At 31.2% G+C, this 13,389-nt stretch overlaps 1 protein-coding gene across 4 annotated transcripts in view; it reads right to left on the bottom strand.

Annotated features, from left to right (window-relative positions):
- The window catches only part of LOC106686817 (alpha-tocopherol transfer protein), a 191,309-nt gene that overhangs the window by 43,781 nt on the left and 134,139 nt on the right, over window positions 1-13,389 (bottom strand). For all 4 annotated transcript variants that reach the window (XM_014430364.2, XM_014430365.3, XM_014430363.2 and 1 more), the window contains one exon: window positions 6,470-6,564. In XM_014430364.2, coding sequence (XP_014285850.1) covers window positions 6,470-6,564 — 95 coding nt within the window. The remainder of the gene's footprint in view (window positions 1-6,469; window positions 6,565-13,389) is intronic.

Raw genomic sequence — 13,389 nt, forward strand, 5'->3', positions numbered from 1 at the left:
CATACATGTATACACTGAATATAGTTATAAGGAATTTCGATCGTTAAACCAGGGCCCTGTTTCATAATGAAAGCTAACAGTATTATTTCATAGTACAAGTGCAGAAACTAGTGTGGTAATAATACTAATACTTTTTTTATGATAGGGATGACTATTAGTGATATTACAGGAATTAAAAATACTAAAGTACAAGTTACTATTGTACAAGTCTGTGTAATTGAATTAAGATAAATCTACAAGACTAATAGTATTAGTTTGTACTTTATTATGAAACAGGGCCCTGATTGTATTTATAACCCATCATACTAAATTTATGTAAACATGAATTTATTAAATTGAATCATTTCTACCAAACACTAATAAAGTGCTTATTTGGATAATGGTGAACATCTCATTAGCGTCAGTATTTATCACTGTAGCCTTCTCGAATAAAATGGAAAACAATGGATAACCAGACGTCAGATATTGGTTGAGCTCATTTTTTATAAATTTTTAAATACTCTAATTTTTTTAAAAACCTTTTTCGTGTCTACAATAAAGTATTTAAATACAGCATCTAGAAATTTCTTCTTCTCAAGACGTCCTAGTATTAAAGGAAAAAGATCAAAAAATTACATTACACATGTATTATTTAATTGACTGTACATGAATTTGAAGGATATGGTCAGATTTGCAGTCTGAAAAAGTTTTCAACTTCAGAATTGTGGTTTGAAATAACGGTTTGAATGATTGAGAGAAGTGAGAGTTACTGTCATTCTCAAAGTTCCTTTGGTCCTTTGTTTACATCTCCACCCAACACAACAAGTCTGAAGAAAGAAACGTTCTGGGTCGAAACGTAGGCAACTTAAGTAGTTATTTATTATGTAGCGAGAGGAGCGAGAAGGAGCAAGGGGTTCAACCACAACTCACTTGTCGGGGTTGGTTAGTCTTAGGCGGTTCTCCAGCCTGATATCCACTTTACAGAAGCCTCTCGACAAGGCGTATTCAATAATAGGTAAGGAAGGAAGGGCCGTGCCAGGGGATGCCTACACTGACGTAGGTAGAGGAGGTCTAGGTAAGAGAGAGTCTGAGGTAGAGTAACAGTTCTAGTTGCCGAGATGAAGCGGATGGACCAGTGTAATCGTTAAGGATCAAGTTACAATCTTAGTTGCCGAGATGAAGCGGACGGACTAAGATTGCAGAAGAGAAGGAGAGGAGATAGGTCATCATCATGGGTGAGCATACTAAAAAACAACTCTAGTGAGAATACGATTAGCAATAAACCTTTCTATCTCAAGTAGAGTGTAAGTCACCAGTGTTATGACTAGACCTGGATAAGGCTGTTTTGGTATCGTTTATTAATCATTCTATTGATATTGTTAAGTGTAAGGTACAGAGATTAATAATATATAAAAATTACAATATGTCTTTTACATGATGAAGTAATTTGTAAATTTGAGATCTTCTGTGAGGCTCGAGGTGCAGCGCTCTGGTGAGTTGTGGTTGAACCGCTTGCTTCTTCTCGCCCCTCTTGCTACATGTAGAACGTAAACGTAGTAGTTCTAAATAGTTATAAAACTAAGGGCTTAAAACAATTTTCTCTTCTGGACCACCAGTCTGAAAAAATGAAGAAATCGTTCTCCTTAGTGAGCAGGATGGGACGAGAGAGAGGAACATTGTGGCTTCTATAGATTTTAGACCATGTCAGTAAAAGCTCATGGTGGAATTACTGCGTTTCTTAATTTTGAAGGAAACTCTCTTTCCTACAAGATTTTGAATCAAAGCCTAAGTTTCCAAATTAAAGAAATTGTTGTGTAACTTACGTTCAACTCTTTAGCCAAGCAGATGATTGTCCCATTTTCAATGAAGGCAGAAACTATGGATTTTTTTTGTTTTAAGTGAATGCCTTCTATTATACACGATGTGTCTATTGAAGGAAACAATATAACTAATCTGCAATTAATTCACTGGACAGAAATAAATCATCTTATCCTTCAAAATATATTGTTTAATTAATAAAAAAATTCGTTCTTAGCAAAATTGGTGTTAGGGGTCGCAATATCCGATGTGAAAAACACGCTGGGTGTGGGACGCGGATGAAGTGCTAAAAAACGTAAGCTTGGTAAAGCCTTCCGACCCCTCCTCGAACACCAACGCGAAGCGGGAATTGCAGATCGTGGAAGAAAAAGTTGCATTATATACGTTACTATTTATAATTATGTTAGATAGGATTTTAATAATAAAAGAAAATAGTCCAAATTTATAGTTTTTGATAAACTGATGATATCTCTGACCTTATTGTGAGAAAGGTTAAATAATATTGTTGTCGATAAGTGGGTGATGGGATTGTTAAACTAAATTTCAATAGAAGAAATTTAAATAAGTTCAACTTTTAATAGAGAATTAAAGTTATTTCAAAAACAAATATTACTATTTAGCAAACCGTTATTCACTATTCAATAAATCATTTCTCAATTCAAAAACAGACTATCATTTAATTTAAGTTTATTACCTATTTCCCATAAGCTATAAAAACAAAATAATTGTGACGCATCAAAGCTGTATTCTCTTTACTGCGCTGTTAGAAGGTGACAACTTAATATGCTAGAAATATATTTTATAGGTATGCCAATTGGTTAGCTCTCTTAGATCGATCTTAAAATGTCAGCGGCTTATTATTATTTACTAAGAATTTATCAAAGTAATAACTCGCAGAAAGGATAATGAAGCTATTTATCATCTATCCTACTGCTGTTATAATTTATTAATTCATTTGATTTTTTTAATTCGTACAGTCCGCGTATAAAAAAAATATTACACATTATTTTTAAAAGAAGGGAAGCCGAACGGCTAAAAATATCACACATCAGCGTTTTTCTATATACATTTCGACTTCCTAAGTGTTCACAAGTGTTGAAAGAATTGGTAGACAAATAAACATAATTCTTTTTTTTAATATTTATTTACTGCTATTTACAACTGTACATTATAATACATTTAGTAAATCTGATCTAAGTTAAATTGGAGTGTTACAGGCGTGTAGAGAAACTACCCATTGGTAACACTCTAATGACATTTTACATTAGCTGGTCTCGTGGCCATCTTCTTTTCAGGCGCCTCGGAGGATTGTCAGGAATGGAAGAGGATGCAAGATTAGAAACTAGGGGGTTTGAGTGGTTAGAGAGTTTATAATGGAAGGAGTGATATCTGGTTCGGGCTAGATCGGTTACATAGGGAATATTAAGGTGTTTATGTATGATTTTATTTGTGACAAAGTAAGGAGCATTGAGGATTTTACGAAGGATTTTCGATTGTAAGGATTGAATACGAGAGGAATTCGAAGAAACATAAACATAGAAAAAAAATGAGACACGAGACGTTATTATATATGTATCAATCGATTTTTATTTTGTGTATGAAAGGAACAATAGATTATCATGAAATGATAAAATAAAATCAAGTCAGATTCCGTTTTTGCGTCTTTTTTGAGACTTGAAATACTAATTTTCATAAAAATTATAAATTTTTGGGCATGATTTAAGAGCATACATATTATTCCCTGCCGATGTCCAGTGTTCATGAAATAAATTTGTAGCTCCTCACAAAGTTACCCAAATCAAACGTAACTGAAACTGTTAGAAAACTGAATTTACCCACGTTGAAATTTAACTTTTTACTCGTACTGACTTTTGATTTTTGTAATATTTTTCACACTTAAACTCATTTAATGTCATCAAAAATCTTTTATTTTGTTAATCACCAAAAAAAAATCGATCGGTATAAAATAAAACTTACTGAGCAATATCATAAAAAAAAAAAATGTCTCGGCTTCTAGGGTGCATTTGCAAAAACCATCGGACATGTATCTAATATTTTTCAACTTAGTATCACAATAAAAATTCATTGCAATTGGTGTTCCCTCGTACGTAAACATCCCTTAACGGCTATGTAAGTATTATATGGACAAAACCTTTTATTTGGTGTATTTATTCTCTTTCTACAATGTACAATAAATAGGTGTAGCAATTGCTGGCACGAATAAGTGCTTCCCTACAATATAGGTTCATAGATATATACATATTAATTTGATATTGATAAACAAAACCACCTATTAGGAATGATGAAACATAAAAGCATCCTACCACAATTTACGTAACTACATTGGTTTCTCAATAATGGTTGAGACTTAAATAGAATTTCTAAGTACGAAAACGAAAGTTGCTTTCTCATCTACTCTGTATTCAAATTACGCTACAGGGTCTTGGATATTGAACAATAATTGAAATGGCTTCCTTATCCAAGACAGTTTATAGCTAAAATTAAAAGAATTTGTACTAATGAAATCTTGCTGCCAATTTTACATGCAGTATTTAACTGTATTAAAACGGTTAATTAATTGATTTCTACGATTCATCTTTGGAGTCCCCAGGGACGCCATTGTCACCCGACTTTATGAAGAGTTGAAGTGGATTTGCCCCTCCTTTCGTCGTAAATATTTTCTTGTTTCCTTCTTCTATTAAGTTATCCAATCCCGCCGTTCATTGTACATCTCTGATATCCTTCAATTAAAATCCTCAGTGCATTCCCACATTACCCGCTCTCGGCCCTCAGACTTATATGTAACTGCACATCGAACCGAAGCCTTTGGTAGATCTTTTCTTATCCGTTCCTATTCCCTAAGGAGTTCTATTCCCTTCTTTATTCGTAGTTTTAATACCCTTCCAATCTTCAATCACGTATGCTCGGCTACTTTCTGTCCACCTAATTCCGGAAGAATAATAATTGAAAGTTTCAAAAAAGGTTTATACCTTCTCTGTATTTATGTGTCAGAACTTCGTTCATACTTGTATATAAGCTAATACATAAATATGTATATGAGCAAAAATTGTACCTTTCATTTATTATTTTTAGTTTAATTGTATTTGATTTTGATTTTTTTTTAATTTATTATCAGAAGTATTAGTCATCTCATGTTTTATGATATGACATAGGGTTTTATTTTATTTGTCCTATTCTTATTTTATATATTCTGTTAATTATTGTTGTGCATTTTTATCATTTCAAATTCATTATTTTATTATATTTTAATTTAATTTTTATTTTGTATTTTACTTTAAGGCTCTAAAGCCCAATTTTGACGCCTGTATATTATTCTAACGGGATCAATCCCAGAATAAATAAAGAATATTATTATTATTGTTAATATTATTCTATCATCGTATTTCAAGATTTTTTTAAAGTCAAAAATTCAAATTATTTCAATTCAAAATATTTTAACAGTAAAATTGCAATGAGCAGTATCATAATTAAATTAGACGCAATAGTAATCAACTGATCAGTGGTAAACAATTTTTGTTCATGTTGTTAAAAATATCTATTTGATTAATGATATTTGATTGACGTCTTAAGCTGAGCAAAGGTCAAACCAGGAATGAATTAATGTTGTTTAATGAAACATAAAAAATTGTCAACGATAAATAATCTATTATGTCCATGATCGAAAGATTGTATTATTTTATTATAAATAATCAAATAATTTAATAATCATTAAGATAAGTCATAAATAACGAATAATGGCTAGTACTATCACATCTATTATACTTCTGCATGACGTCTACTTTTCTGTTTACTACAAAGGTGTGAATTACAAAAAAAATAAGATAATGAGTAAAAATATATGATAATAACGGATATTAAGAAACACTATTTTTTCAGATGCGAATCTAGAAATTGTGTTAGGAGAATAAATAAAAAATAAAGGAGGAAGCTAAAAACTATATTTGATTTAACACACAAATGTTCCGATATTAAGGACAATGAAGAATAAATTATACTGTTTTACATGAAATCCAAGACACGGCAACCTCCATAAGGTAGCCGATTTTAGAGGTCTTATCAGAAATTAAAAGCAACAAATGAACTAGCGAAAAATTAAATATGAAATGAAAAATAAATACAAATAATGTGGGGGGATGATAAATAAAATACAAAGTATTAAAAAAAAAAAAATATTTTTGCAGCAAATTAGATTAAAAATAAATTTATAAAAAAATGTTTTTTTCAGATGCCTAGAAGAATTATCAGGAATTGAAAAGAAAACAAGGTTCACAACAAGAAGGTTTGGGTGGGTAGGAAGTTTATTATAGAAGAATTGATAACTTATTTTGGCCTTCGACAACATATCAAACATTGAGAAAATTGTGGATGATTTTATTTATGAGAAAATACGGGGATTTTGGTTGCCAAAATTATTTCAATAATAACCGGTGTTAAAATTTTTTATTTTGAGAATGAAAAATAAGTTTTTATTCTAATTAGAAGTAATATATGATAATGAAAGATTTGATGGTTGGAGATTAAATGAAAATAGTTAGTTAAAATATTGATAATTTATGGCAGGAATGACTAATGAGTAGATATATTTATCTATATTCCATCTAAAAGTATATATGAAATAGTTAGTTAGTTGAAACAGTGCTATTGTACTTACCAATCGGTATGTGGCTTCAAGCTTGAAGTTTCTGGCCCTTAAAAATCGGAGCAGGTATTCGTCATCCATTCGGATCGGTTGGACATCTCCTCTTTCTAAAAATAAAATATATTTATCACGTGAATTCTAACAGTAATATGAAGTAGATGTAAAGAATATATAGGTATAATTTGTTTTATGTATCTATAGTTTATAAATGAAAACAGAACTAAGATCTTTCAAGCCTTTTTTTTTTTTATTCATTTAAGTGTTCCGACCACTCTCGGGCCATTTTGCGAGCCTTAAAAAAAAGGAGGTATTTTTTATGTGCGTTTCAGTTGAAATTTCGTCCTATATAGAGGAAAATTTTTCAAGTTTTACACTCCTTCGCCAAAGTTTTTTCACTTCGAAAGGCATTAGAGTGAAAGGCAAATGTCAAAATTCAATTTAGTAAGTATTAGAAAACTACGTTCAGAATGTCTCATCTTTTTCTTCCAACCCCCCAAAATGTTTTGGCTTATTATTAATGAAAAACTTTATCATAACTTTAAATTTGTTTTTCAGTACAACACCAGTAACTGTTCTATAAATTCAGTTTTATATTTCAAGATTGAATCCGACGATCCTCTTTGGTCACGGTTTATATTACTTTACCATTCACGTTTTGGTCTGACCCAGGAAAATCTTTAGCAAAAACGTAATGATGATCTTAGGTCTGCATTATCGAGTTCATTTTTTATTCAGTGCCTGATGTAGTTACTATTCCTTATATATTTTTAATGTTTTCTACATTACATCATTTCCTACACCAAACACCGTCTGCTGGTTTTCATTCTGTAACCTTCAGCGTTTCAATTGCTATCTATATTAACCTTTTGTAACAAAAGGAAATTGGCTCTGAACAGTTTTCAACTCTGAGGTGTTTTGAGCTAGACTGGGTAGTTGCATAATAATATATCATGACCAACCTTTCATAACCTGTTATGACCATTGGAAATTTCGGTTCTGAAAGTAAATAAAATAATTTTTTTTTATCATTGAATATGATTAAATATTAAGGAACATTTTTTTGAGTAATTGCAAAAATACTAAGCTGCATCTGAATACATTGAAGCTCCAGTTCTATTTCTTGGATTGCTAGTTTACTGTTATCAAATGTACCATTTATAATCTTAAATTTCTTAATAATTTTGACCGGATTAACCATATATTAATTTGGGAGAATTAAAACGGGGGATTTTTATTTTTTATTATATTCCATTTTATCATTATTCTTTATATTTTTATTACATATAAAATAATAGGGATTATTTCATTTATACCTGGGACCCTTCCCCATATATATGAAGTATTTTAATATTTCTAACTCTTTAGGATTTGAACTTGCACTCACCAGTTGTGCAATAATTACTATTGAATATTGAAACTTAACTAAATTATTATTTTTTTATTTACATCGAAAGATACAATTTCTTTGTTACAGATATCCCAATCCCTGTGTGTATCGATTCATTAAGGGTTCAACAGTACATATTACTAACTACAATCGAATTCTCGTATCTGATAAATGCTTAAGTGCTAAGTAAGTAAAGTTGTAGCTGATGAAAAATGGATTAAAGACTTACCTTTTAAGTTAACCTTTTGAACATGAGCTAAGTTACCATCACCTACGTTTCTTGGGTCTAAAGGTTTTTCGCAAATATAACTACTTTTTTATTATAGTCAAAATGAAGTAAAACCTATTCAATGACTTAAGAAAATTGACTTTTATTTAATAGATAAGAAATTTAGACTTAGTTAAAATATATCACAAACGATACCAAAACACTGAAATAATTAAAAATGTAAATATTTTCGCTTTTAGAATTTCAGGACGTTTTTAAACTAAGGGAATTAAAAAAAAAAAAAAAACATAATTTCTGTAAAATTTGTAGGATTTATTAGTTTTCCATGTTAAAGTTTGTTTTCCATTCGTTTTTAATGAATTAACTTTTAGTTGGAAAATATTTTTTTCTACATAATTAAATATTTAAGAATATATTGAATTGAACCCAAAGAATCCTATGTCAAATTAGTTATTAAAAAAAAATTAAAGCTTAATAAAATATATTGTTCGATCATCATCGATATGTAGTATGTCAATTCATTGTAGTAGTGTGATATATTAAGCATGGCTGTGTATATGTTTCATTTTTTACGTTATTTTTTTTTCAAGTTAAATTTTAACTTTTATCATTTCTTTACATAATTTTTATTTAATTTATTTACTCACTAATTTGTAAATAATGCTTGAATTATTAGTCAGATCACAAATGATTATTGTTCTATTGCTCCTAAATGTGCCAAATCGCTAATATTAGATTAACAGTTTTATCTAAAAAAAATAATCACTATAATCAGATTATCAGTCAGGTAATATCTGGTAAACTACATCCTGAGCTAACGTCAAAGTGTTTCTCCAAGACATAAATCACACCATTTTTTATGAGTGTGTGTTTTATAGCATGATTGCTTTCCAAAGGCTCTCAAATATCTCCACGATTCAAGTATAAAGTGGAAATTGTACTTTTTTTTACATTAATCTAATTATTAATATTTACAAAAAAATTATATATATATATTCTAGATAAAGATAAAAGTGTGAGTGCTATGAAAGTCACGTAACAAGATTATTTGAAGGTTGGCAGGAATACCAGAAGTGAGTCAAGGGTGACATTAGCAGGCAATGATGAGTTATTGGTATCTAACACCGTAAATAAATGGCAGTGATCTTTCATTTCTATTAGCCATCAAATTACCATCATCATCGACCACGAATCATCAAGAACCAATGGAAGTGAGGTTTAGTAACAATTTTTAACATAATTATTATTTGATTTGTCTTTTTTAACAAAATTCGTTTAAATAATAGTAATTAAGTATAATAATGTCTAAAACAAGATAATAGATTGTTTTGCTCTCTTTAACTTTAGCAAAATATCTACTTTTTTTTTTTAATAAAGTCCAAGAAGAGAAAGGGTATAAACCATGGATGCATATAGAATAAATGTGGTAGGGAAAGTATCTAAGATGGCATGTTGATATTTATCATTTATCAATTATTATTTAAAGGATAATTAGCAAACAGAAACTAAAATCCATATGTTGAAAAAAAAATGGAAATATCATTTTTATGGACTTGATAGATCTCGGATCGTGTTGATGTGGTTAACCGGAAATATAATATAAGATGTTGGTCGAGAAGTAAAGTCAGTGAACATTAAAATTAAAAATTAAATCTGAACCACTACAACACATGAAAAGTCAGGGGTTTAGTACTTTGTAATGAAGTACTGTTACTAGACTAACGGTTGTGCAAGGAGGTGATTTGGTCAGAATCATCCTAAACTGCCAGATTTTCACTCAATTAAGTGTATCCAATTCAAGAGGCTGAGTGGACCCCAGGAGGGCCCCAAAAACCCATAGAAGTTAACTCACGGCTGCAGTGTAAAAGAAAACAATTTTCCTTTCCTCATAGAGTTAGTAATCACGCGCTTTACTCCGTAGCAACCCTAAGTTTTTTAAAAAATATTTTCCAACCCTTTATATTCCAAATATATACAGATACAGAATATATAATACATAATTTACAATTTATCTTGTTTTGCCTTACGGCATTATAAGATGAACAAAAACATGGTCCGCTGAAGGCGGTTTTACACTTTAGTAACTTGATAGCCGGCGGCTAACATGGAATGGGGAGGGACCATTCCGGCTAATGGTTTTGAGGTGTAGGTGACTTCAAGCTGCTGAGCCAGAAGTCCTTCCCTCGGCGAGGACGTCGACCAAGAGGACCGCGCTTTGCCACCTCCCAGGTCTCAGTGGAGGGGCGATTTCTCAGAATAGGTGATAGGCACAGGCTTTCAGCCCATCAAAGAATTTGATGTGCCTACGGCCTATGAATTCCGGCACAGAAGGAAGTTGGAGTTCCTCATCGATTACTCTATTCCTGGCCCGTTGGAGTGCACCCTCAGTGCACCCTGAACGTTACGAAAGCTTATTAATGAAAGAATTTTTAACATCTAATCATTCGATACACATTGTCTTACCGTAACACCATGTTTGGGCAGTATCATCTAAATAAAGATTCACAAAAAGTTATAAAATTGTTCACATGGGTGTTAGTTACTGTGAATAATATGTTTGCAGAAACATTTTCTCAAAATAAAAATTTCCTAAATTCTTGATATTTTTTTTGTATTTCTCCCGTGAGTTTTCTTTCAGATAATAGAAATTCTTAAGCACTAAAATCCCATATATTAAGATGATTTGCTTTTATGCGGCATATCCTCATAGGTTGTGACATACAAGGAAACCATGTTGATGGGATGAATATGTCAAAATAGTAAACTGAAACTGTTCGCAATCTGTAAGTATTTATGTACACCAAATACTGAAAATACTGAAATGGTGAATGAAATGGAAGTAAGATTGCCCTAGTGATTGCCATCTAAAAATACTGAATCACAGAGCTCTTTCTTGATATTATGATGGATGAGAATGGCATGAGACATGTCTTCACCTATGACTTTGAAAAATGATTAATACCTAAGGCGCTTGAAAGGAGATGGAACAGACGAGTTTTGCGAGGAGTCTATAGATGTGTGCACATGAGGAATGGAGAATCTATACTAATGATTATGGGTCTGATGTTTGAGAGGGAGCCAGATCAGATAGCTGGGTTATGTTTGCCCAGCGAATCAATCCCCAAAATCCTGCTTGTAGCCCTGCTATAAAATTCAGCTTCTTATGGCAGGAAGGTGATAATAAAGGTACAGTTTCTTGCAGGACCGTAGTGCCAGCAAGAAATAAATAAATACAACCAGTCAGCCTTGTCAGGCTATTCTTTAATATATCATCGCTCTGATTTCGTCTTCCTGCTTCTTGGTTATGCTGAAACAAAAGGAACAGAGTCAAACTACTCTTTAAGCTCATCAAGACTAGGTATTGCCTCCAACAGATATCATTATTTCAAGCCTTCCTGCTTCAAATTCAAAACTATTAATATCAATAATCTATTGATTCGATTGTACATATATCTTATATTCTTTTCGACTTTTTTTTTATTATTATTTATCGTTTAATATGTTCTTGTTTTCTTTTTGGAAGTAATAAATGTTTCCTTCTTTCAACTTTTGGATAAGTTCAAATATTTGTTAGTTTTTAGTGAATTATTTAGATCATCTTACCTACTTTATGAGGTTGGATGAACCCCGTGAGAGGTACCAAATCCATAGGGTTGACTCGCGCCTACAGTAATAAAATGAATAATTATTTGCCACAGCCAGGTTAGAACCCAGGTCCATGGAACTCCTAGCAGTACTACTAACTAGTAATACAGAGCCTTACCCACTGAGCCACCCATCTCCCATCACATGAATCTTGATGAAACTGTTTGCGACCCTCTTGGCATCCATACCGGTCGTCACTCAATATTGTCTATTTTGCAAGCTAACGCAATATGTTTCGTTTAAATGTAATTAAAGTGCGCTGTACTTGTCCCGTAGTTGCTATATTTATTATTTTCCATATCACTTATAATAATCGTTTTAACGAAGAATAAAATAAATATGTGACGTACCATATATCTAGGACATTGGGGAACAATGGGAAGAATATTAACAAAAGCATTAGATTATTTACCCTAATATGAATTTGATTTGTATGTTATTAATCATTATGATATAATTATCATAGTTTTCCATTATCATGAATCAATATCACAGATTACCATATTCAATATCAATTAACCTATTTCAAGAATAATCATGAGCATTTAAAATCAGATTCATCACTTATTCATTAGCAACAATTATTTAGAGGACCTGATAACTGAGCGGTCTTGGATTCCCAGAGCCCTTATTGCAGAAGGTTGTGGATTGGATTCTTACCTGGGCTCAGCCCCGGTGGCCGATTACCACAGTGGTCCTAAGAAATGAATTTTCGCATTTTCACTCTGGGACTGTCTTGGTCTCCAATGGAGGACTTGCGTCATTAAAAAAATAATCTCAAACTATCATGATAATATATATTTTTATTTTCTTCCTTTATTTTTAATTTAAATGGCAAAACTAACCATCAGTTGTTTTTTTATCTTGAATTCGAGAAAAAACAAATAAGTGCACCATTGGACATGGATGATAGTTTTGAAAATCATTTGAGATTATTTATACCGAGGCTCCACTATATCACTAATTTCAATACCTAGGCTGGATCATGCTTGAGGGTATTAATGAATATTGGGTATTAATCAATATTGGAGCTCAAAAACAAGTGCTCACTCACGTGTTGGCAAACATAGTTGTTGTAAGCACATTAAGCTAAGCGTAACTAATTTCCATTTCTTTACTATGTGATCCAGAAACCTGTTGTGCCCAACAACATCAACGGCAACCTTGATGGTCGGTCATTAGCAACACAAAAGAATGCTTTAATGCTTGCCCTTACATACTGTAATTATAGTTCTCATTTTAGATATTCAGGAAAAAATATATATACGGGGAATATAATAATCTTCTATTAATTTAATGTTAAATGAGAATGATATGAAAAAAATACAGAAATAGTAGACAGAGCAAATAAAAATAAAACTACTGGAAGATTGCTGATTGACCGTGTGTAGTAATAAATGGAACATGGTCGGGGTGCGGTAAAATAAAAACTCAAATAACTAGGGATAGGATTTTTATGTGCTAAAAAATCCGAAGTATGTACATAAATATGTCCTAATAAATTGTCAAATATTTAAAAAAATATGTAAATAATATGTATTTATAAATTATGAATTATTCAAAAATATAAATTACTAATTAATTAGTAATTTTATAACTTAAAGAAGTTACATAAATATGTATTTATTATATATTATATGAATAATATTTTAAAGAAATTATGTTAAAATA

The sequence above is a fragment of the Halyomorpha halys genome, unplaced genomic scaffold, assembly GCF_000696795.3.
Source record: "Halyomorpha halys isolate HHAL.00 unplaced genomic scaffold, Hhal_1.1 Scaffold881.1, whole genome shotgun sequence".
NCBI classification, from domain to species: domain Eukaryota; kingdom Metazoa; phylum Arthropoda; class Insecta; order Hemiptera; family Pentatomidae; genus Halyomorpha; species Halyomorpha halys.